This window comes from Bacillus rossius, chromosome 7 (genome assembly GCF_032445375.1).
Source record: "Bacillus rossius redtenbacheri isolate Brsri chromosome 7, Brsri_v3, whole genome shotgun sequence".
Taxonomy (NCBI): Eukaryota; Metazoa; Arthropoda; class Insecta; order Phasmatodea; family Bacillidae; genus Bacillus; species Bacillus rossius.
Genome location: NC_086335.1, coordinates 70,818,537 through 70,841,064, shown reverse-complemented (window position 1 = coordinate 70,841,064; position 22,528 = coordinate 70,818,537). Strand labels below are relative to the sequence as shown.

The window sequence follows — 22,528 nt, the reverse complement described above, 5'->3', positions numbered from 1 at the left end:
CGATCCTTTCTCGTTTCGGAACTGCCAACACAACCCTCACAAACTTCACCCCTATCTGTAAATAGTGGGAACAGCTGTATGAAGTTACAATACAATATTTCAGACAGTTTTTTTAAATAATTACGGAGAAAAAAAATTATTTAATTAATTTTTAATTTAATTTATTTTTTGTAATATTTCACAATGCTAGTTACAACATTGCTCCAGCCGACACTTCTGTTAATAATCTTGGACCTTTATCCTTGAATGCATTGAAGGCGTGTGTGATCAAACACAATTGTGCACGATCCCCCCCCCACTAAATTTGTTAAAAATTTACTGCAAAATCTTTCTGATAAAAGATTTTACTTCTAAAAACTAGCTCACCAAAGAATATTATTTTTATGTTTAGTTAAGAGAATATTCGAAATTGTATGTCATCAGTAAGGTATTAGTCAGCAATAAAACAATTCACCAATCGCATGTTTGTTTGGCTTCATCACGATGGATTGTTTGAAAAATACCAAAAGGCCTATATTAATGGAATTTATTCTAAAAAAATTAGGGCATTCCCTTATGCAATTTCCACTGTAAATTGTTAATGTTTATATACAAATTATTAAACCTAAATAATGTCTAACGAAACACGGCGTACTTCATAAATTGTAAGTTAACATTCCAAAAATTTAAAATACATTCGTTTATTTAATAGAAGTACTCTTATTTTAAAACCTTAAAAAACGCCTGAATATAATACCATCACTTTTATGAATTGTTTGTTATATTTAGACGTTTTACTCACCATTTAGTTAAGTTACAAAAAACTTTTTATAATGTGCCTATATGCAGACGTCACCATGTAGTTAAAATGGGATCAAAACTGATGCAGAGAAAAATAAGATAACTCGTATTTCACCTTTAAAAACTAACTCATAGTTTTATGTAATAAAATAATACTAAAATAAATTTTATAATCATCGTTTCTGTGTTCAGTAATACTTGGAAACAAATTCCAAACACATTTAAACTCAATATAAAAAAAACATCAGGGTGAGACGAGTTTGGCCGGAATAAATAATGTTTAAACAATTTGGTTTAGAGAAGAGAAAATATATTTAGAAAACGCTAAAGCTTATTTAAAATTACCTTCGCAATTCAGCGCTTAGTTTCCAAAGAAACATTGATGGAATCAAACATGTATGCATTTATATTCAGCGGATGGCGAAGACTCTGAAGGGCTCGCTCACAAGCTTCCGACACCTGAGTCTCAGAGGGAAATAAAGAGATTACTATTCAAGGAGCCGATTTCTGGCAAACTTGTAAATCGCTCGGAAGATGTTTTATTAGCCTTTCAGAGCCAACTTTGAACGTTAAGCTTACGTTACTGCGTACGCTCTTTGACTCCTCAAAATGAGAGTTACGTTACATATTTCATAACTTCCGTATTTTGAAATTCCTAACTCTCCAAGGCATTACAGAAACGACCGTCACAATCTTCCTCTAAATGTGTGAAAACATGCTAATAGTCTAAATTAAAATTTTATAAAATACAACCGAATAATTTATTTAAAAAATGTAATATAATTATTATTTCTTAAGTTTTTAATATATTACTTGCAAATATTTATATCTCATAAGAACGTCTTATATTTATATTACTTTCAAACATTTCTAGCTCAAAAGAACATTTTACATTTCTCCAGTTAAAGAAAAGTTAACCTAGAAGTAAAACTAACATTAGTTGGTCAGTTATTAAAAAAAAATACAATGGGCTTCACATTTCGATATTTATTCTAATAATAATTGCTGGAGCATGTTATGCAAAATCAGAGAGGTCAACATGATGTTGAATGGTTTTTATAGGTCAAGAGTAGTCAATAATGTAGCACTTACAGTTTATTTAAAAAAAACAACATTATATTGAATAAAAAATAGTTTATTTTTAAATTCAATAAATCAGAATTAATGACAACTTTTAGAGATACGTTGATATTGATTTAAAACACTAAAATAGGGGCTTGCACAATGTGCCACGGTTATTATTTAAAGTTGGTTTTATAACCGTTTTAAGACTTTTTTTGTAGTAAATTATTTCAACCCAGATGCACCGAGACGTACATTAGTGGGCAATGAAATTGCCAGTGAGCCGACAGATGGACACCTTGGGTGTACCACGACAGTCGTTTTGTTGAACACAGTCAATTCCATCGAATTTAATCAAATACAATCGTAACTAAAATCACTGTAAGTAAAACTATATAGTTGAACAAATTCTGAAAACTTACTTTCTCTAAAGAAGTTTCACTTCAAAATATAAAATCAGCAGTGTAGAAATTAAATCAAATACGATACACGTTTTCGACAGTTATATTTTTTTTGGACTTTCAAGAAAATTAATTTCAGCAGCAAGTAAAAGGTGAATACACCTGGCAACTCGTCCAAAGCTGGACGTAGCGATGTTCGTTGTCTCAACTGCGGCGCTAGACTGCGCCGCGGCTCGAGTACGTGACCGTGTAAGACATTGCTCAGCTCGGGTCGTGTAGCGCGGGCCTCGCTAGTGACCGTGTAAGACGGTGCTCAGCTCGGGTCGTGTAGCACGGGCCTCGCCAAGTTAATCACGCCAGCGAGATGAGACTCGAAGTGGGAACTTCCCCCCCCCCCCCCCCCCGAGCCCGGCTCCGGCAGCCATTAGCCCGGAGCTTGCCAACCTTTCAAACTAAATAAATGGGGTGTGGCTGTGCCATGGACACGGCCGTGTGTTTTACGCGAATATGTGTACGTAACAGGTCATTATGTTCTATACAAATATAAAATACGCTATTTTATGCATGTTATTTTAATTTTATTTTAACACCATATATATTCACTGTAATTATTTTACACTATTGTTTTATATGTCCAATCAATAGATTTTGACGATAGCTGACGACTGAAACTCAAACGAACGTCGTTGCTTCTCAGTGTCAAAAGTTACACTAAATGGAAATCTCGACACGCAGCAAAATGACCTCAAAATGGCGAAGCTTCCCCCTCCACCGCGCGCGATCCGTCGCAGTCCTCACTTAGTGTAACGAATTATTTGATCCTTTAGCTATCCAGTGGTGTAATTAAATGTTTGATAGAGATGATAAATATGTAGCTGCAACACCAAACTATATCCCCCGATTTTGCTATCATTATGGAAGCAATTGTAAAGATGTATTCACTTCAAAAAACTACCTGCGTGTGACATCGCGCATTCAGTTTAGTAATGCGCGAACCCTGCAAAGTCAGAATTGTAATTCTGTACACAGAAACTATTATATTCTCCACACAAGAGGAGTCTGCAAAATGGCATGGTTGCGGACAATGGTAATGGATGTCAGAGAGTCTGTGGTGTGCAGACTAGCTCAGAAGCAGTGGCTAGCGAGAGTTGTAGACATTAATACCGCATACAAAAAATCATGTTGGTTACAAAAAAAATTGGTTTGTCTGTAAAGTCGGTTTACGGACGATAGTTTAACGTGACAACGTCATTAAAAACATTGATGAAATGATTGCATACTTTTATGAATAAAATTGAATCATTTTTATTGAATTATCAATATTTTGTATGGATAAAAAGAAGGAGCGAAATGAAATCTACAATTTAATTTATAAATTTACTTTTATTTGCACTCATTAATTCAAATATGTTTATTACTTTAACGAAGAGGTTATTTTAACTATAACTTTTATACATGTTTGCTATTTAACTTCTTCCAATCTGTGTTATTCTGTTAAGGATAGGACGATGATAGGAAAAGTAGGAAACGAATGGGAGTGTTTCAAGTTTAATGTGCCTCGAAAACGTCAAATCGATGGTTGTTCCAATCGAGTGGAAGAGAGCTAGATGCGGCGCAAGCGTACAATGAGCGTAACGGGACACAGGGTAACGGGACAATGTGCGTAACGGAACACTTTTTCGTGTGTGCAGCCGGCGTTCATCGATTTATTAGACGTTGTCACGTCAAAAAATAGTTTTATGAATAGTTTTAAAACATGGGAACAAATGAGAAACGCCACTTTTTTGGGGGGAAACTTGTAAGTTTATCCGCCCCCAGTGTATGTCTGCCCAATGTCAGTCGTCGCCCGTGGTAGGACGCTCAGCGCCCCGAAGGGGGGAGCTGAATTGTTGCCCCTTGGAAGGGCAGCCCTTCAGGATTTTTCTGGCAATGGTTTGTTTGTACAGTGACTGTAAGGGCAGCCCATCCAATTACTGAAAACATGTTTCTTTAAGTGTTTAAATAATCCTGAAATTTTGCCCCTTGGAAGGGCAGCCCATCAGGATTTTTCTGCCAGTAGTGTTTTTGAAAGGTTGTCTGAATTGTTGCCCTTTGGATGGGCAGCCCTTCAGGATTTTTCTGACAGTGGTTAGTTTAGTTTAGGTTAGGTTAGGTTAGGTCACTTTACAAACTAACCAGAAAAGTCCTGAATGGCTGGTCTTCCAAGGGGCAACAATTCAGACAATCTCTCAAAAACACCACTGTTTAAGATATCCTGAAGGGCTGCCCTTCCAAGGGGCAACAATTCAGTCGCCCCGCCCAGAGAGGGAGGCTGTGGTCCAGCCACTCGCAGCTCAACACGCGCGCCTGCTCGCGACAGCTGATCCACGGCGGCTTGTTCTTGTCCGCGGACTGGCGCGGATGAAACAGCGCCGGCCGGAACAATGCCGACCATCTGCTTGTTTGCAGAAACTCATCCGATCCCTCGGACGGGCGACTGCCGCGGGGAGCTTTGAGCGCGGAGCCGCGCGATACAATGGCACTTTGTGGGCGAACAACGCGGATGGCGTCTGCTGAAGCCAAACACGCACTCTCAGTCAAAGCGGCGGTTGCAACGCTTTCAAAGAAATGTGTTTGGATTTCATGTTTCCCCGGCCCCGTGAAAGTCAAACACCCTGAAGTGTGTTTGTGTTTTTTACGGGTCCGGAACACAGACTAATTTGAAGTCACGTTTGTACGAGTTCACTCTCTGGTTCTGTATTGACCAACATTTGTTTTATTAACTACTGTAAGCCCATTTGCACATATTCAATACAGCATCCATACAATACAGTTTCACATTAACGGTTTTACCATTCCTTTTAAACATTTTGTTCAAAGGTAATATAGTGCATAATTTACTGTCACACATATTAATAAAAAAAATCATATTTTAACATGCTCATGTATAAAATTAAATCCTAAAATTTATTTATTTTTATTATAAAATTAAAATGGTTTATATTCGCGACAGAAAACTGGTATATATTAGTAACAGCCTCTTAAGTGGTATTATGAGATATTTATAAAGATCGTAAAGATAATAAAATCATAGTGGATGTAAATAATTTAATTAGAAATGTCACAGCCTCAGTTCAAAAACACCCTCAGTTGTTCTGACTCATGTCAAAAATGTGTCAATAATCTAGATATTAACAACATAAATTTCTTTAGGTAACACATACTTCTGTAAAGCAATATGTATGATTAAAATAACTATGTTCAGGTTGGCACCGATGAAAAAGTTATGAAATGTGTAGAGACCTGAAAAATTCGCGGATTCATTTCGTGTTACGCTAAAATTCAAATAATTATACCTTAGTGCTGCTTCTGCCATTGGTTCACTGTTAATCTGGAGGACTGAGGGGCAATTAGATACCCTCACTCATAGACATGTCGAATCACAGGCCCACACAATCGAGACGACTCACAAGTCAGCAGCCAGTGAACAGTTGGCATTTTCCCGAGTGTGTAGTGGATATTGGAGTCTATGCTGAAGGTCATTGAACCCGCGAACTTTTCCGGTCTCTAAAAATGTGTAGAGACCTGTAAAATTCAGGATTTAAAATCCCTAAAGGATAGACTCCATGATCCTCTATGCACTCGTGCAAATTACATCTGCTGAATTGGTTACCGACTCGTAACACCTGTTGACTGGAATGATCGTGATTCGCTAATTCTTCTGTTAAGATTTTTCATTGGCCCGGAGTCCTTCAGATAAACTGTGGCCAAATCACTGAAGCAAAATAATTTCAAAAGTATTTGGACTCTATCCTATAGCAAAATGAATATTAGAATTTTTCCGGTCTCTAGTAATCCAGCAGGACCACCATGTGTGCGACGTGGGTGGCACAGACCTGTCTATGCTGATGGCCACGAGGTTGAATATGGAGGAGGTGCTGCAAGTCACGTCCATGGCGATGTAGAAGTCACACACGAAGCTGGGCAGACTCCAAGTCCCGTTCACCTGCAACAAGGTCAGTCAGGGGTCACGCACTGCCCCGCTCTGCTCGCCACTTGCCGGTGCGATGCCCGGCAGATCTCAAACAACTCCCGCGAGGAGTCAAGAACAAGAAGAAAATACATGTCAAATATTTTGCTGCAGCCCTGAAATATGACAACGTTTCATAAAACACTTTCTGTTTATTTTAAATACATATTATTTTTGGTTTCAGAAGACCAGCAGATGTCGCCTTGCTTAGTATGTTTATAAATAGGGACCGGAAAAATTCGCGGGTCCAATGACCTGTAGGATGAACTCCATATCTCAACGTACACTCGGTCAAATGCCACCCACTCATTGGCTGCTGTCTTGTGAGACGTTCCAGCGAAGCAGCCTGTGATTCGATAAAGCTTTGTTTGGGTATTTCTCATTGGTCCAGAGTCATCCAGGTGTATTGTGAGCCAATAGCAGAGGCAACACTAAGGTAAAACGATTTGTATTTTAGCCTATCGAAAAATGAACTCGTGAATTTTTCCGGTCTCTATTTATAAGAGTGAAAATTACTGAAAAAAAGGGTGTCTAACACTAATTTTTAGTCATGAAAAACCCAGTTCAATTTCTTGAATGTACTCAAAGTACTCTCATTTCTTTACCATATAATGACATTGTTTACACATAAAACTTCATCGTTGCCCCACGCACGACGAGAAGACTGCGTGTTAGTACTCAGTCTTGCCCTTAGAGGCGATACCGCGCTAGAAATACCAGCGACTGTCGCACGCATAACCCCGCCTCACTGACACAAATACACCTCTGGCTAGTTGTCCCCCTTAATCACGCATTCATATTGTAACAGGGTAAACAAGGGCCGTGTTGCTTAAAATATGTTAGTTTCAGTTTAGTTTTCTTAAAGGGTCAAATTTTTTTTCAATGTACAAATGTGGGATTAAAAATAAAACTGAACATTCAGCATAGTGTGTTCAGCCGAGCTTGAAGAGTGTTCTATAGAGTTCAAAGTACACCAAAACGTCTCGTCTGGAATGGTTTTCTGTAAACTGATACAAATTCAAGGCTGTGACCAAACCATGGTTTTGACATAGTTTTTATTTAAAACCCATGGCATGTTTTTTTTTGTAATGTCATTTTCCAGTTAACTAAATGTTCGTGAACATAGTTGTGTGCTATAATTTTTTTATTTTAAATATTCAGTGTTTTGCAGTAAAACAAATGAACAAAATATAAAAGTAATACGAGTGTTTACTTGTGCGATAGAATTTCTGTCATTGTACCTGCTGTAGCGTCGAAGGGATCACAAGACAAAGACCGCAGTGTTTTCCTAACGCGCACTGGGAGTATGGAACACTCCTAAGCTCGGCGACCATGTAATATTCATGCGAAAAGATGGGGAGGCGGGAGGTGTTGACGACACACAGCCTGAGTGCAGGAAGGGCACATGTCCTTCTCCGCCTCATCAAAAAGAAATTTAAAAAGGAGGAAGGGGGGTTAATGCGAAACGTTTAATGGCCTCAACTGCTCAAAAACACAGTATGTCAATCTTTCCATCTGTAAACTGAAATATTATCAACTGCAAGAGATGTAAAGTTTTGGTTCATAGGTCACAATCAAAGAGTCACTCAAACAGTTTTAGATAAGTGCGTGCGCGAGTACTGCTTTGTTGTTTTCTCGCTTGCAGCGCCGCCTACGCAAAAAAGCCGAATCCCGAGCATAAAGCATTTTGTGTTTTTAAACTTGCCAAGAGGGAATCTGTTATTTAAGTTCAATGTGGGTTTCTTTTAAAGTTTAATTGTCGAAATCCCTAACATCTGGATCGGTCGTAATGGTCGATACGACAGAGCTCTTTTTCGCTGGCCTCCACGTTCACCTGACATAACTCCATGCGATTTTTCTTCCTTTGCATCTACGTTCCACCGCTACCTAAGGATTTACCACAGTTGAAAACACAGAATTGAAGAGGTTATTGCTTCCATTAATCCGGACGTGTTAACCAAAGTGTGGGAAGAATCGGACTTTAGGCTGGATGTGTAAAGGTGTACAAATGAAACATTTGTAAGAAAAACAAGGTTTATCTTCATTGTGATGTATGATTGTTTGTAGATAGTCTAAATTAAACTGTTATAATATAACGTTGAAACTTGGACATCATTTTATGGACAAACTGTATTCTTGACGCTCACATACGCAGACATACATTATTTCGCGACTCCTCGTTTCCTTGCATTGGGTCTCAGAGTATTCGTGAAAAATTGGCCAGTTCCCAAACATGGCTGAGTTGCCCACGCATTGCTCGTCTCTGAGAGCGAGGTCAGCTCCCAAGCAACGCCGCTTGTCGAGGCATGCACGTAGTCTTGGTAGCAGGTGTATGGTCCCTCCCGCCGCGTTACCGACCTGCTGAGTGGCTGAGTGATCGAGTGGTCTAGTGGTTGAGTGATCGAGTGGTCTAGTGGTTGAGTGGCCGAGTGGCCGACCTGCCGAGTGGCTGAGCGGTCGAGTGGCAGAGTGGCTGAGTGATCGAGTGGTCTAGTGGCCGAGTGGCCGACCTGCCGAGTGGCTGAGCGGTCGAGTGGCAGAGTGGCTGAGTGATCGAGTGGCAGAGTGGTCTGTGCGGACCAGCCGCTCCTGGCTCAAACTTGCAATCGCCCGTGCTAGCAGTAGCCTTCTCGACGCGCGAATTACAAGTAAACGAATTTACACTTCTTCCTACTTAAATTTGGGATTTATTTTTTGAAAAGTCAGGTTAAAGAAATTACTATGAGAAAAATTTATTTATTATCTGTGAATGAACAACTTATTATTTTTTAACTCGTTGGATATTTGCATGTTATTTTCGAGAATGAAAAATTAATCTTCACGGATATATAAAAAGGAAATTGTTATTACAAACTAAACTGGTCAGTAAAACTAGAAAAATTATAGTGAAATAATATCAGCTGCGTTAAAAGTATTAAAATTTTAATGAATAATTTTTGTTAATTATGCCCTACTTCTGGTTACGTCCAAAACAACAAACCACTTTTTTTTAAAATGTGATAAATATCACGAGGTTTAGAGATGCAATTTAAATAAGTTTATAACACAATTAAATACAACTAACACAACACATATAAACTTTTAATTGTTTCGTCCGCCCGAACAAGTAATTTATCTGTGGACGTCCACGTGTAATTGAGTGCAGTTTCAGGCAGTCTCTCTGCGATCAGTTCACCGGGAAAACGACTCGATCCCTCCGACTACCACAGAGGTGCGGGGTGTTTCATTAGCAGCGGGGATAGAATTCGCGCGGGGGAACGGCTGACAGTAATTGTTGTTACACGGTTTTCCCTTTTTTTTTTCAGGTTCGTCTGTTTCTTCCCGGGGACACCGCGGTGGTAGTCCCGTGCCTCCCCCCTACCCCCCCCCCCCCCCGTTTCCCTCCGAGGGAGAGATATTTCCCATCCGCGGGAAATCGCGCGGGGAATTCCGCAAACAAACGGTAATGGCTTCGTTTATCCCGCGCACTCCGTGCGGCGCGGACGTTACAAAAAAAAAAATTGGTTGTCTGTTAAGTCGGTTTACGGACGATAGTTTAACGTGACAACGTCCTAACAAAACATTGATGAAATAATTGCATACTTTTATGAATAAAATTGAATCATTTTTATTGAATTATCACTATTTTGTATGGATACAAAGAAGGAGTGAAATGAAATCTACAATTTAATTAATAAATTTACTTTCATTTGCACACATTAATTCAAATACGTTTATTACTTTAACGAACACATTATTTTAACTATAAATTTTATACATGTTTGCTATTTAACTTCTTCCAATCTGTGTTATTATGTTAAGGAAAGGACGATGATAGGAAAAGTAGGAAACGAATGGGAGTGTTTCAAGTTTAATGTGCCTCGAAAAAGTCAAATCGATGGTTGTTCCAATCAAGTGGAAGATAGATAGATGCGGCGCAAGGGTTCAATGAGCGTAACGGGACTCAGCATAACGGGACAATGCGCGCAACGGGATACAGCGCAACGGGTCAATGTGCGCAACGGGACACTTTTTCGTGCGTGCAGCCGGCGTTCATCGATTCATTAGACGTTGTCACGTCAAAAAACAATCATTTCCTTTTTCCTGTTTGGCGCCATAGCACCACCTTCGAGCCACAATGATAGGGCCAAGTGGTAAGGCACAGCACACGACATGATATCTTTACCAGCGCCGGACCGACTGTCGAATGTTCAGCACATACAGCATCAAGGGTTGCTAGCCTTCCGGTTCCGGAGATAACCAATCATTAAAAGGGTCAGGGGTGTATGTGTGTCAGTGAGGCGGGATGATAAGCGCGACGCTCACTGGTGCTTCTAGCGCGGTGTCTCCTCTGGACTGGCGCGCAGTCTTCTCGTCGTCACAGGACAACTGTGAAATTTGAGCGGTGACCGTAACATTATATGGCGGAGAAATGAAGATAAAGATGTAACGCAAGTCCCTTAAGTGCTTTCAAGAATCTGTATTGGTTGTTTTACGCCTAAAAAAATAATCTGAAAACCTGCCTTTTAGCCATTTTAACTCTTCTGAAAATACAGTTTAAAAACTGAATCTGAAATCAAAAGTACTTTTCGGCCCACAAAGAACTATTAAATGCTTTTGGTAAGCATACCCCACTCGGATATGTTGAGTAGTTTAGAAATCGCGTTGTTTTCCCTGAAGCTCTGCGCACCGCGTGTGTGCCCGGGTGGGCGGGTGCCTTAATGCTAGACGCCAGATTACCCCTCGGTGATGCAACCCGCGACACAAATGACATGGCGACCTCGAGGTCCTGCCAAGCCCGTGCTGAGGTGAATTCTGCTCTCACCCCGTCTCAGGGGAGATAGTTCTTTGTGATCGGTCATCCTCCGGAGTTGCAATCGACCTTGCCCTGAAGATGATGACTGCAGCGTCGACCGAAACGTTGAACCCAGCGTGTCTCCACCCACTGCAAACAGGCCGCGAAAGCCAGGAGTGGATGGGGGGGGGGGGAGGGTAGCACAAGGTCTCAGCTCGGAGCCGACGCCATTATGGGATCAACCTGTCTCCCTCCCGACGCAAAGCGCGCCCGTTTTTATTCGCTCGTGTAAAACAAAACCGCCGGATATGAACGGACCACATGAAAGAGCGCTCGGGGCATGAGGGTGGGTGGGGGAAATGGCGAGGCAGAACTCGTTAATACGGGCTTTGCGAATCGAACCTCCCCTCACTTCCTCACCCCCCAGTGGAGCGATGATACACCCGCGCCAATATTTGCAAGCGGGACACATGGTCGCCCAGGAAGGGAGCGAGGGGTTGAAACAGTTTCCACGATTCCGCTCATTATGTCGGGGAGGCCCGCCGACACTGAATCACAACCCCCCCCCCCCCCCCGCGGCGCCGACGCCCATAATCAATGTCCGCGCGCTGACCCTGGGGCCGCCGGATGCCGATGTTTGCTTCCGCCGCCGGAAATGGGAGCGATGTTCCCGCGCAGACCGGCGCGGCCCGCATATCTGCCAGGGTGTCCACAAGTTAGTACTTTCCTACTAGATCTAGTACTTTTATAACTTTTTTTAGTGGTCTAGTACATTTACGCTCAGATCTAGTACATTTTTCTTTAATACAATAATATTATAGTAACTCCAATATGTTTTATTATTAAGCGTAATTATTTTTAAAAACTATGGAATGTATGTGTGTGTGGTGTGATATTTAAGTTCGAGCATTGCAATGTCATAATAACTTCCTAAATTGTTAAAAACCATAACAAATTATAATTTAGTACTTTTTTTTTTCAAATCTAGTACTTTTTTTCACCTAAGTTGGTACGAAATATTTTTTCCTTGTGGACACCCTGCTCCCGACACTCCGCACTCTTTGGAAGAAGCGGTCGGCGCGCCATCGACCATCGTAGCAGAACAATGTAGAACAGTCTTTAAAAAAACTGCAGACACGTAACACAGCACACTCTAGCGACAGCGCCTGATCCTACCGAGTTCAGCGCATTTGTGATGAGGGTATCTCGGCAATTCCGAAAGTACATTTTTCCCCCCACAGTTTTACGCTGTTTGTAATTATTTATTATGACGTAGCTTGGCTTCCGGGTTGTAGCCGCGTCCTTTGGCGAATAATTCACCGACGTAACTGCCGTGGGTAACTGCTCCCTGATGACGGCGTCTGCAATGTCGACCGAAACGTCGGTGAATTATTTGCCAAGGACGCGCCTGCAACCCAGAAGCCAAGCCAATTCAGACAATGGGCGTGAAAGCCTGCGAACATAATTATTTATTATTATGTTTTGAAAAGTTCGTTCAGTGTTTGGTTGCAAAAATGACGATGATGCTAACTGCTCGTAGTCGTTTTTGAAGTAGAAATTGCTTAAGGCGTGTTGATGCCAAAGTCGTCTGCATGTGCAGGTAATAAACTATTTTATATTCTCTTCAAGGACAGCGGGGGACATATCAAGTGTATTGGCGTGCCAAATAAACCTCTGTGATAGCAAAAATATTATGGAATCAATTTTATAGATTGTAACAGTCACAAAAAAAAAATAGTGGCGTCTTAAAAAAATACACTATAATTTTGGGCTTACAACGTTGATAACCAACCATTTTTAGCAGCACTGTAGGTGAGTGTACTTAGCATTGCGGTATTAGAGGTGGCTGAAATTTGGTTGTTCTTAGAATCAATTTATTATTTTTTTAATGTTTTCTTATATGACTCTTGATTACGTTTCAACCTCGTTGTTAAAGAAAATCATATTATAACTGGTTATTGTTTAAGTAAGTTTTATAAATATAATTTGAAATATACATCCCAGTCCATTGGATTGGTTATTTTACACATAGGCATCAAACATTATTTTTTATTGACAATAAAAATAAATCTTATAGTTAAATTTATTTGAAATAATTGATTGAGTATACGTGAATAAGTGTATATACATACATATAAAACTTTTTATAATTGTTTGCATTATTTACACATATTCAAAGTTTTATTTCGAGCTTATTGAAATTTTGCACGCTCCATCTTCAAAACAAAGGAATATCATTGTCTACATAAGATTCCTAAAAACCACCCCCATTACCCTTTTCCATCCATTAAAGCGGAATTTGGGTACTTCTTGCCGAAATAACAGTATTGTACAACTGACGTTTAAAATAAAATAAATATTAATGTCTATATCTAAATGTGAAAAAAGTCTATGACCAAATCTAAATGAAATTACTGGGTAGGTATGAAGTAAAGAAGTTACTTACCTGCAACATTGAATGATTTTACAAACTTATTCTTTTTTGTATATACCTAATACTGTTTCAAAACGTTTTTGTAAATATTAAATATTAATTGTCTAGAAAGTGCTCTTCTAAAAAAATCAAATAAAAAATCTTAAAAATGTAGTTTTGAGTTCCTCTCATTCTATTTAATTATTGCGAAACAGCATTACGATATTTAAAGCAGTTTAACAATAGTTCATGGTTTAGAACAGTTGAAACCGTTAGCTTAGCTATATTTTAAATGCTGTAGAATATAAAGTTGTAAATGGTTGGTTAGTTTAAGTTGGCGACACATCAAAAACACTTAATGGCGTTTTGCGGGACATTAGAACTTTAAAAATATAATTTTCGGAGTTTTCATATATATAATTCTTTTTAATAGCTACAGTAAGAACATAAATAAGTTGTTTGTTTCATTTGTTAACAAGTTTTGATAGGCATTTCATGTTAGTTGCGTGGGTTTTTCCTATTTAAATTTGTTTATAGTTATTGTTATGTACTCATTAATTTTGTGTACTTGTACGTTTAATGTAACAACTGGCCATTTCACAAAGTGATATACTGTCGAAGTAAATACTAAGAGCTTGCACATCACGAAACAACTAGCAGCCAGGATATACCACGCAGGAAGACGCACAATGACCGTGTAGCAGGTCTTCAACACTTGAGACGAAAGAAGGAATCGCCTGCTAAAAGGAACTGAACGTGTAAAATGGGTGTTGCAGTATTTTCCGCAACGCAGGCGCGTCGTCAGCTAAGCCCCCGGCCCCATCAGCGAGCGGCTGTGACGTAACCGCGCTGAGACGGGAGTGCTCCTGTCCGCCGGCAGATAGCGACACAGCCGCGACGATATCCTTAAGGACTTCTTCCTTCTCCTCCCGTCCTTCCCCCCACCCCCCTCCTTCCAGGACTCCCCGCAGACCCTTCCGGAGGACGAGGTTATCTCGGGGCGTAATTATCAAACACTTCTGTTGGATCTGATACGTCCCTCAGTGAAAATAAGGAATGAGAAGCATGACCAAGGTCTTTAAAGTTTAAATCGGTTTGTAAGTATGCGGATCTGCTGATCAAACTTTCTCTGCTGGATTCAGCTCATAGGAAAATTTAAGCAATGTTGTCTTTGGGGGTAATAATCGGGGTATCTCGGGAATTAAAAGAAAATCATCTGTAATAACTGTACGTAAATCTATATAGCAAATTAGGAAGTGCTATGGACTGACATAAACTAAGAACAAAAACATATAAAAAAACGAAATTTTTTTGGTAAAGATTTTCAAGAATCATCAGTAAAATTGCAGGCATTTCCTGGTTATGTGAGATATGAATCATAACATTGCAATGCGTATTAATTTTAACTAATGATGGATTACGATGACATTGTGATAGTTATATGTTATTGTACTGAAATTATTTTCTAGCATTAATTAATACAAATATGCACTATGAGCTAAAGGCAGAATATTATTTGACCACAATTATTGAACTTCACCCAGCTGGGAGATTTGTTATGTAAATAAGTGAATCAGTTTACAGTAAGAATAAATATAAGCGTGTAAATACATACAAACAGGAAACTATTCCACTCGCAAAGCAATTCGAGAACTTCACTTTTAATTTTATTTTTACTTATGAAACACAGTTTTCTAGGTTTTCTCCCGTGTTCGCTAGCTTCTTGAATTGCTTTGCAATTATAAATTTAAAAAAAACTATTTTTTATCACTTTATTTACAGTTAATGAAAATTAAAAAAAATTATATACAACCGGAAATGTGGAACTCGTTGCTCCAATAATAAACTTCCACAGAATGATAGTGATAGTGTTTTCGGCAGTTGTATTCACACGAAGTGTTTCCCTGTGTCTCCTCAGGGGGAAGCCTTCTTTTCACAGACGAGAGAGCCAAACTCCCGATCGTGCATCTTCGGATTTGTTTTGTTCATTGTAAATAAATATGGCATTGTTGATAAAAGGATACTAATGGTCAATTAGGTTAGGTTAGCTACATTATAAATACTTTAAAACATTGTGGACGGTTGATTTGGTTAGGATAGCTACATTAAAGATACGGAAAAAAGCATGAACTTCGGGGAACATCGGGTTTTGGCTCTCTCTTCTGTGAAAAGAAGGCTGCCCGTGCGCTACATGCCCAGCGCGCGGGTTACGGAACACCTACCCACGCACCGAGTGACGGATCGGCCCGGGAAACGGAACACGGCGAGGCGGGCGCTGGCGGGAAACGGGAAGAGGGGGGGGGGGATAGGCGTAACTCAATCCACGGTTAACGAGGGTAAATGTTTAACCGCGCGCTGACGGGCCTCAGCGCCAGGGGCAACTGGGGCAACTGGGGCAACTGGGGCAACTGGGGCGTACCTCCACAGTGCCTCGCTGGCCGAGATCTCTCTGGCGCCGAACAACACAATCACCTACATTTCACCGAGGCTACGCATGTTAGAAGTGTTTCACTGGTGACTGTGATAATAATAAATAAGTAGGGGCCAGAAAAAAATTCGCGATTTCGATGACCTTCAGGATAGACTGCACATTCCCCTGTACACTCGGGCAAATAACGCAAGTTCATTGGCTGCCGACTTGTGAGTCGTCTCAGCTGGTTTGTCTGTGATTCGATCCTTCTTTGGTTGAGAGTTTTTAATTTTTGAGATTCGTCCAGGTGAACAGTAAGCCAATAGCAGAATCATCTGAAGGGTATATGTGTTTGAATTCTAGCCTATCGTCGAATGAATCTGTGAATTTTTCCGGTCTCTAACAATCACTCACATTTCACCGAGGTTACGCATGTTAGAAGTGTTTCACTGGTGACTGTAATAACTAAGTAACTATAGAATGTCCTTGAACTCTACGCCACGCTGAGCAGAGTGAATAATTAAATTAATAATCGTAAATATGTAGTGTTTGAATGTAATTTATTGTTAGATAAGTAATCAAAAAAAGAGTTTTAATTTTTACTTCGTTAAGAACTAAGCAATTCAAAAATTCACAAAAGGTTTTTCATAACTGTAAATATAATAACAGTAATTTAAAAATTCATATTCACAAGAAAGTAGTTTTCGGAATGATGAGAAGTGTGTAGGTGGACGCAAATATGTATACTGTATATTAAAAAAAGTTTTTTTTATAAAATAATACGTGAGCGGAAAATGTTGTGTGGTGGCATTGCATGAAGTGAGTGCGTTATGGCCCCATAACGGAAAGTTAAGTTTTACTGAACCTTGTTTTCTTATGCAGGATCTCTAAAGGTATTTTTCGCCTGTAGCTTACGAAGCGACGAGACACATAAACATCCTTGCAAATTAGAAAACACTCTTGCCCTATTCGTCGGTGACTCCAGTAGGGATGAAGATCGTCTCTCTGGGGAAATCTACAGGCTGTGTAAGAGGTGATAAAAGAGAACAACGCCTTCGCAATAACATTTGTAAAGGAAAAACAAAATTCTTGGAATTATCATTCATATTGAAATCCTTTATTTTTTATACTTTTAAAACATTCATATATTGAGTAGTATTTGTGTGTTATTTTTATTTTTTTATGGTCTTAAAATGAAGGATTATTTATTTCGCTAAATAAGACGATTTATTAATATAGCGATTTCTCAGCAGTAATTACTTTAGTGACACGAAGGGAGTTATAGTTTTTATTGTCCTCCAACCCTTGTGTTTAAACCCCTTACAGTTATGGTTGGTCTTATAAAATATTATTTCTGACTAAAGTTGTAGATGATAATTTTAGGTTTTACAATGTGTTAATGGTACGGAAATTATGCATTTTTTTTTTTAAATTCTGCATCTTAATTTTTTCAACTTCTTTAAAGCAATGGTTTATCTAATCAAATACTGTTTCAGACCAAAGTTTTACATAAAAATTATAAGAATAACAAATAATTGGTACGACGATGTTGTGAATAAGAAGGGAGTTATGATATCTTTTGTCCTCCACTCTTGTTTTTTTCAACATCTTGCAGTTATGGTTGGTCGTATCACAAAAAATTATTCAGGCAAAAGATTTTGGTATTACTTCTACAAGTTATAATACGTCCAAATGGTCGTGATTTTTATTCCATATTATGAGAGTTACAACGATTTTTTCTGTATTTCTAAAAACCTTCCCCATTTCTACCCCTTTGGTCGTAAATTGCCCAAAAACGAACTCAAATGAGATTTTCCACTACTAGATTTTATGTATCAGTTTAGAAATAATTCGTGAAAACTTGCGGCAGTTATCGTGTCCAAAATATTTTGATATATATTTTTATGTATAAATATTTATATGTATAAAATTTTGAGTTGACAATGGTTTTGGGGTCTACGGACAATGAAGCGAAAAACTATATAAAAATTTTCTAGACGTCGCACTATGGTAACGGCTACAACAGGTAGTTCTTATTTTAAATCCACCTAAAAAAAGGCTACATAGAAATAAAATTTAATTTTATACTTGAGTGATTGATATACATTACCGGTCCATATAATTCAAAACATTTATTTATTGTGAATATCTGTGGTAGATATTGTGTTTATAAACTTTATTAATTGTATTTGTGTAAGTGAGGTTATGTTTTCGTATGTAAAATTTATTGCCATTATAAATTATAAATGATAAATTTTTATTTATTAAATTAGAATAAACATTCAGAATACATAGATAATTATTTTAATAAAAAATTAATTGTTTTAATTATTATACCAAAATAATAAATTTTACACAAGTGTTTATTTTAATATTGAATAATGAGTATTAATTTAAAAAATTTTAACTTGACTGAATTTATATTTTACCAACCTTATTTATAATATCACACCAGTCATTTTATTGTTTTATTTATATTAATTATTTTCAAGTCAAATTAAGTTATTTTTTGATAACGCCAGATAAGTATCTCTTTAAACGCGCGCACAATGAGTACAAATCAAGTCACAATGAGTACACGCACCCATTTTTTTACATTAACTTATAATTGAATAATTTTGCGAATCGTTTTACATTTAAGATTAATGCACTACGAAGTGTGTCAAAATCAGTCAGGAAAAGTTTTTGAAAATATACTATTAATATTTATTCAAGAACTTTGATGTCAAGAAAATTATCAACCTAAAACCCAGGCTGAAGGTTGAACCAAACTTAAAAGGAATTAAATATTCACAATTTTTTTTTCATTTACAAGTTATTTTAAAATGGAAACTTCAAAGCATACAAAAGGTATTCAAATAACTTTTGAAAAATTAAGATTTCCGTGAGTTTTTTTAAATATGTTTTGCAATGTGGAGCATCGTATATTATGTACTAACAGTAAAGCGCTACTAAAACAATATTTAGCAGAATACTCTTCTTTGTACTGGCATTGGGTAATATACGCATAGCAACACTGGATAGTTTCTCTAGTGTATGATAAAGGCGCATGTTTTCGTATTTTGCCGCCAGCTACTCTGATTTTCGGAAGCAGGGAGGAAATATTTTCAGACTAACGGCCGCAAGAGTTTCCTTTCCCGCTTTTGAAATATGAAGTTTATCTGCGAACTGTGTTGGCTTACATTGTTCAGTTTGAAATGTGGAAATTCTCTTTTTTCCCCTTTGTTTCAGGGGCGCCGGGGTAATTTTATCTGAAACAGCAACAAACCAGCGAAGGTAAGTAAAAGCGATAATGGAAACGGAACGTGTTTTACGTAAAATAACTGCCCTTTTCGTATTTAGCAGCCAGAAAAATACATATAAGCCTTGCGTGGAATAATGAACCTATTGTTTCTTATCGCAAAAACAAACGTGTAACTTTTAGAACACCTGCAATTTTACGACTCAGTAACAGGGGAACAGGATTGCACAGATGATCAAAGAGACTCGTTCTCCCGGAATTAGACTCGGTCTCACAGAGTTGTACTCGGTCTCACTGTTTTGGACTCAAAGTTTCACAGCGTTGGACTCGGTCTCACAGAGTTGGACTCTGTCTCACAGAGTTAGAATAGGTCTCACAGAGTTATGTGCTGTACTCTTCGCTGAGATGCACACTTTTCAGTGTTTAACGAGTCCAAAATATAGAGGGTTTATATTAATTCCCTCCGAACATGCGCTCCTATACACACCAAAAACTTTGAATGCTCAAATTTCAAAAATTAAAGTTTTACAATAGTTTACTGAAAGTAAATATTATATATATTTTTTTAAATAATGTGTTGATACATTTACATCTGTGATTTTGTAACGTTATGGAAGGTTTTTGAATCTAATTCCCAAATATTCTCCAGAAATGATTACATACGACATAATTGTTAGAATGCTTAAGTTCAATACGAGTTAGTTCCTCAGAAAGCATATTTACAATGCGAAAAAAATGCGAATGGATATAGCAGTGCTAAATACCTTTAAATTGTGTAAATAATACAATTTTTGAATGAGTTAGCCAATAAAAATGTTTTGTTAAAAAAGTAGTAACCAAATAACTTTAAGTGCTGAGTTTACATCATTATTTAGTTTGGGAGATTTTTCATTGCGTGAACATGAAATGTTTTATTAAGACGCTTTTTGAGAAACCATCGTGGAAGTTACGCAAAAGGATTTAAGCTTTTGTCATTGAAAAGAGAGACTAATGAACACAGATTAAAAAGTCCATTTTTTTTTCTTTGCTTGTCTTACGGCTCAAGCGACTCATCTGGTTTTGAAAAGTTTAAGCACCTTCTGCCGTAAAATAACGTAACGTTTTTAAAAATCCTTAAGACACATGTTCGTGTTATTTTTGGCAAGTAATATTGGTTTAAAATCTAATATTTTAGCAATAGTAAATAATCATGCGCAGTTAAATTTTGGTATTTAATTTTTGTTTCAAAATAAAAACGGGAACCAAATTAGAAACTTAAAATATCATTCAATAACAATTATTATCTCTTATAGTTGTTTTTATTTTGAAAATGTTCGGAAACCACGTAAAGAATTTTGAAAGCATGTAAAAGTTCATTTTGGTTTCACAACCGCTTTAGAATTTATTTTAATTCAAATAAGATAAAACATAGCATATTTGGAGCCATGAAATTTTTTTCACTATACTGTAACGTGTGTACCTACGTACACACTCAGAATCGACATTGTTATTCTTATTGTCAGTGCCCAATATTTTATTTTTATTTTCACAGCCAACCACTAAATGTAACTGGATATTGTAAAGTCGAAATGCAGAGATACACAAGGCACGAATAGTCATTTTGCTTTTCCCAATTTTTTTGCCGCCCTGTTGATTTTGTTAATAAATTTAAGGCACATGCGCACCTTTCCATATTTTTCACGCCGTTTCACTGGGGCAGTACAATAAATACATGCTTCCACATTTTACTGTTGTTTCTCTTGTGCATGTACCCTAAAAATGTCGAAAAGCCATTACGCCTTCATAACTAAATATCTAACAAAATGGACTTGGAAGAAAATAATTTGTGACATCAATATGATCTTTTTTTTCCCTCCATGTGCTCTTTATAATTTGCTTTAAACATTGTTTACATTCCCACAATTTATTGGTTTGTTATTTGAATCTTTTGGTGGAAAATGAGGCCATTAGATACGGACACACTACAGGAGCAAGTCAGGGAAACTGGGAGAAATCAGCGTTGAGTATTGCAGAAACAGTAACAGGACGCAATCCAGAATGAATGGAGTAGATTACAACCAGGAACTTCCTGAACGCGAGTCCAACGTACCTTTGAGTCAACACGAATGGTACGTGTTCACAAGAAAATGCTTGCTTTAAATATTACGCTGTTACGAGCTAATAGTGGAATTAATGCATACGTACCAACTAAAGAAAAGATAAAAAACAAATATTTCACTTAAACAAAACTCTTATAAAGATGAAAATTTAACTGTGTATATTTTTTTAATCTACCCAATACTTCATGAAAATTTTTGTTACATAAAAATCAGTTTGCAAAAAAAAAATCCAGCCTGTATCTTATTCGACGAACCAATGTTTTCGCAGTCGGAACCGAAGCTGCCTGGGCGCGCAGTGCGAAGGCAAACACGCGAATTCGCGAGCGCGTGGCAAAACACTGACGGCATCGCGTGTACCTGCGTCGAGGCGAAACTGCGAGCTTTATTTATAGGCATGGGCTCCCTGTGTCGGCGCGATCAAAGCCGTCACTGAAAAACAATGGCTTTGAAAACAGAAGCTTCTTTTTTTTTTCTTCCCCCTTCTCTCGTTATGAAGTTGCTCGTAAAAAAAAGGGTTTCCTCTCGCGTGTATCCTTCTAGTTTCGTCAGCTGAACATACATGACTGTGCGTGTGTGTGTGTAGGTGTATGTGTGTAGGTGTGTGTGTGTGTAGGTGTGTGTGTAGGTGTGTGTGTGTGTAGGTGTGTGTGTGTAGGTGTGTGTGTGTGTGTGTGTGTGTGTGTGTGTCGGTCACGTGGACGCAAGAAGCCCTGAGCGGGAACGCGCGTCGGCCGGGGTCCCGTCAGCGACTGTCGTCAGCGACTGTCGTCAGCGACTGTCGTCAAAGACTGTTGTCAGAGTCTGTTGTCAGAGACAAGGGCGTTGGGATGCTGCAGTCCTCACGTCTCGCCTCATTTCTTGCCGCACAGTCAGAAGGATGGTCTAGCTAGTCTTTGCGCGGTTGGCTAACCCAACAATACAAAACCCCCCTTGTTAGAAAAAATGGGGGGTTGTCTGTAAAGTCAGTTTACGGACGATAATTTTTACGTGATAACGTCATAAGAAAACATTTATGAAAAATTACATACTTTATAATTTTCAAATATTATGTACAGTTTTATGCAAATTTAATTTAAATAATTTGTTTAAATATAATCACGAACAATTAGTTAAAAAAGACCGCCAAAACCTGTTTGATATTATAGAAGATTTTCTCGCACGGTGGTCGGCCGGTTCTTGCACGCTCAGCTCAGGCGGAACGTGACAATGAGTCATGATTTTTCGTGCGTGCAGCCGGCGTTCATCGATTTATAAGACGTTATCACGTCAAAAAAGAAATCGAACTCCAGCGGTGTCCGTACACATGTTTATTCTTATTGGTAACCTAAAACCATCGCTC

At 38.3% G+C, this 22,528-nt stretch overlaps 1 protein-coding gene across 1 annotated transcript in view; it reads right to left on the bottom strand.

The window, feature by feature from the left end:
• Positions 1-11,368, bottom strand: part of LOC134534629 (dopamine D2-like receptor) — a 63,529-nt gene extending 52,161 nt beyond the window's left edge. Inside the window, exons 1-2 of the mRNA XM_063373116.1 lie at positions 11,345-11,368; positions 6,119-6,228 (exon numbers count right to left, since the gene is read on the bottom strand). Of these exons, the coding sequence (XP_063229186.1) occupies positions 6,119-6,228; positions 11,345-11,368 (134 nt within the window). The remainder of the gene's footprint in view (positions 1-6,118; positions 6,229-11,344) is intronic.
• Between the last annotated feature and the right edge of the window lie 11,160 nt (positions 11,369-22,528).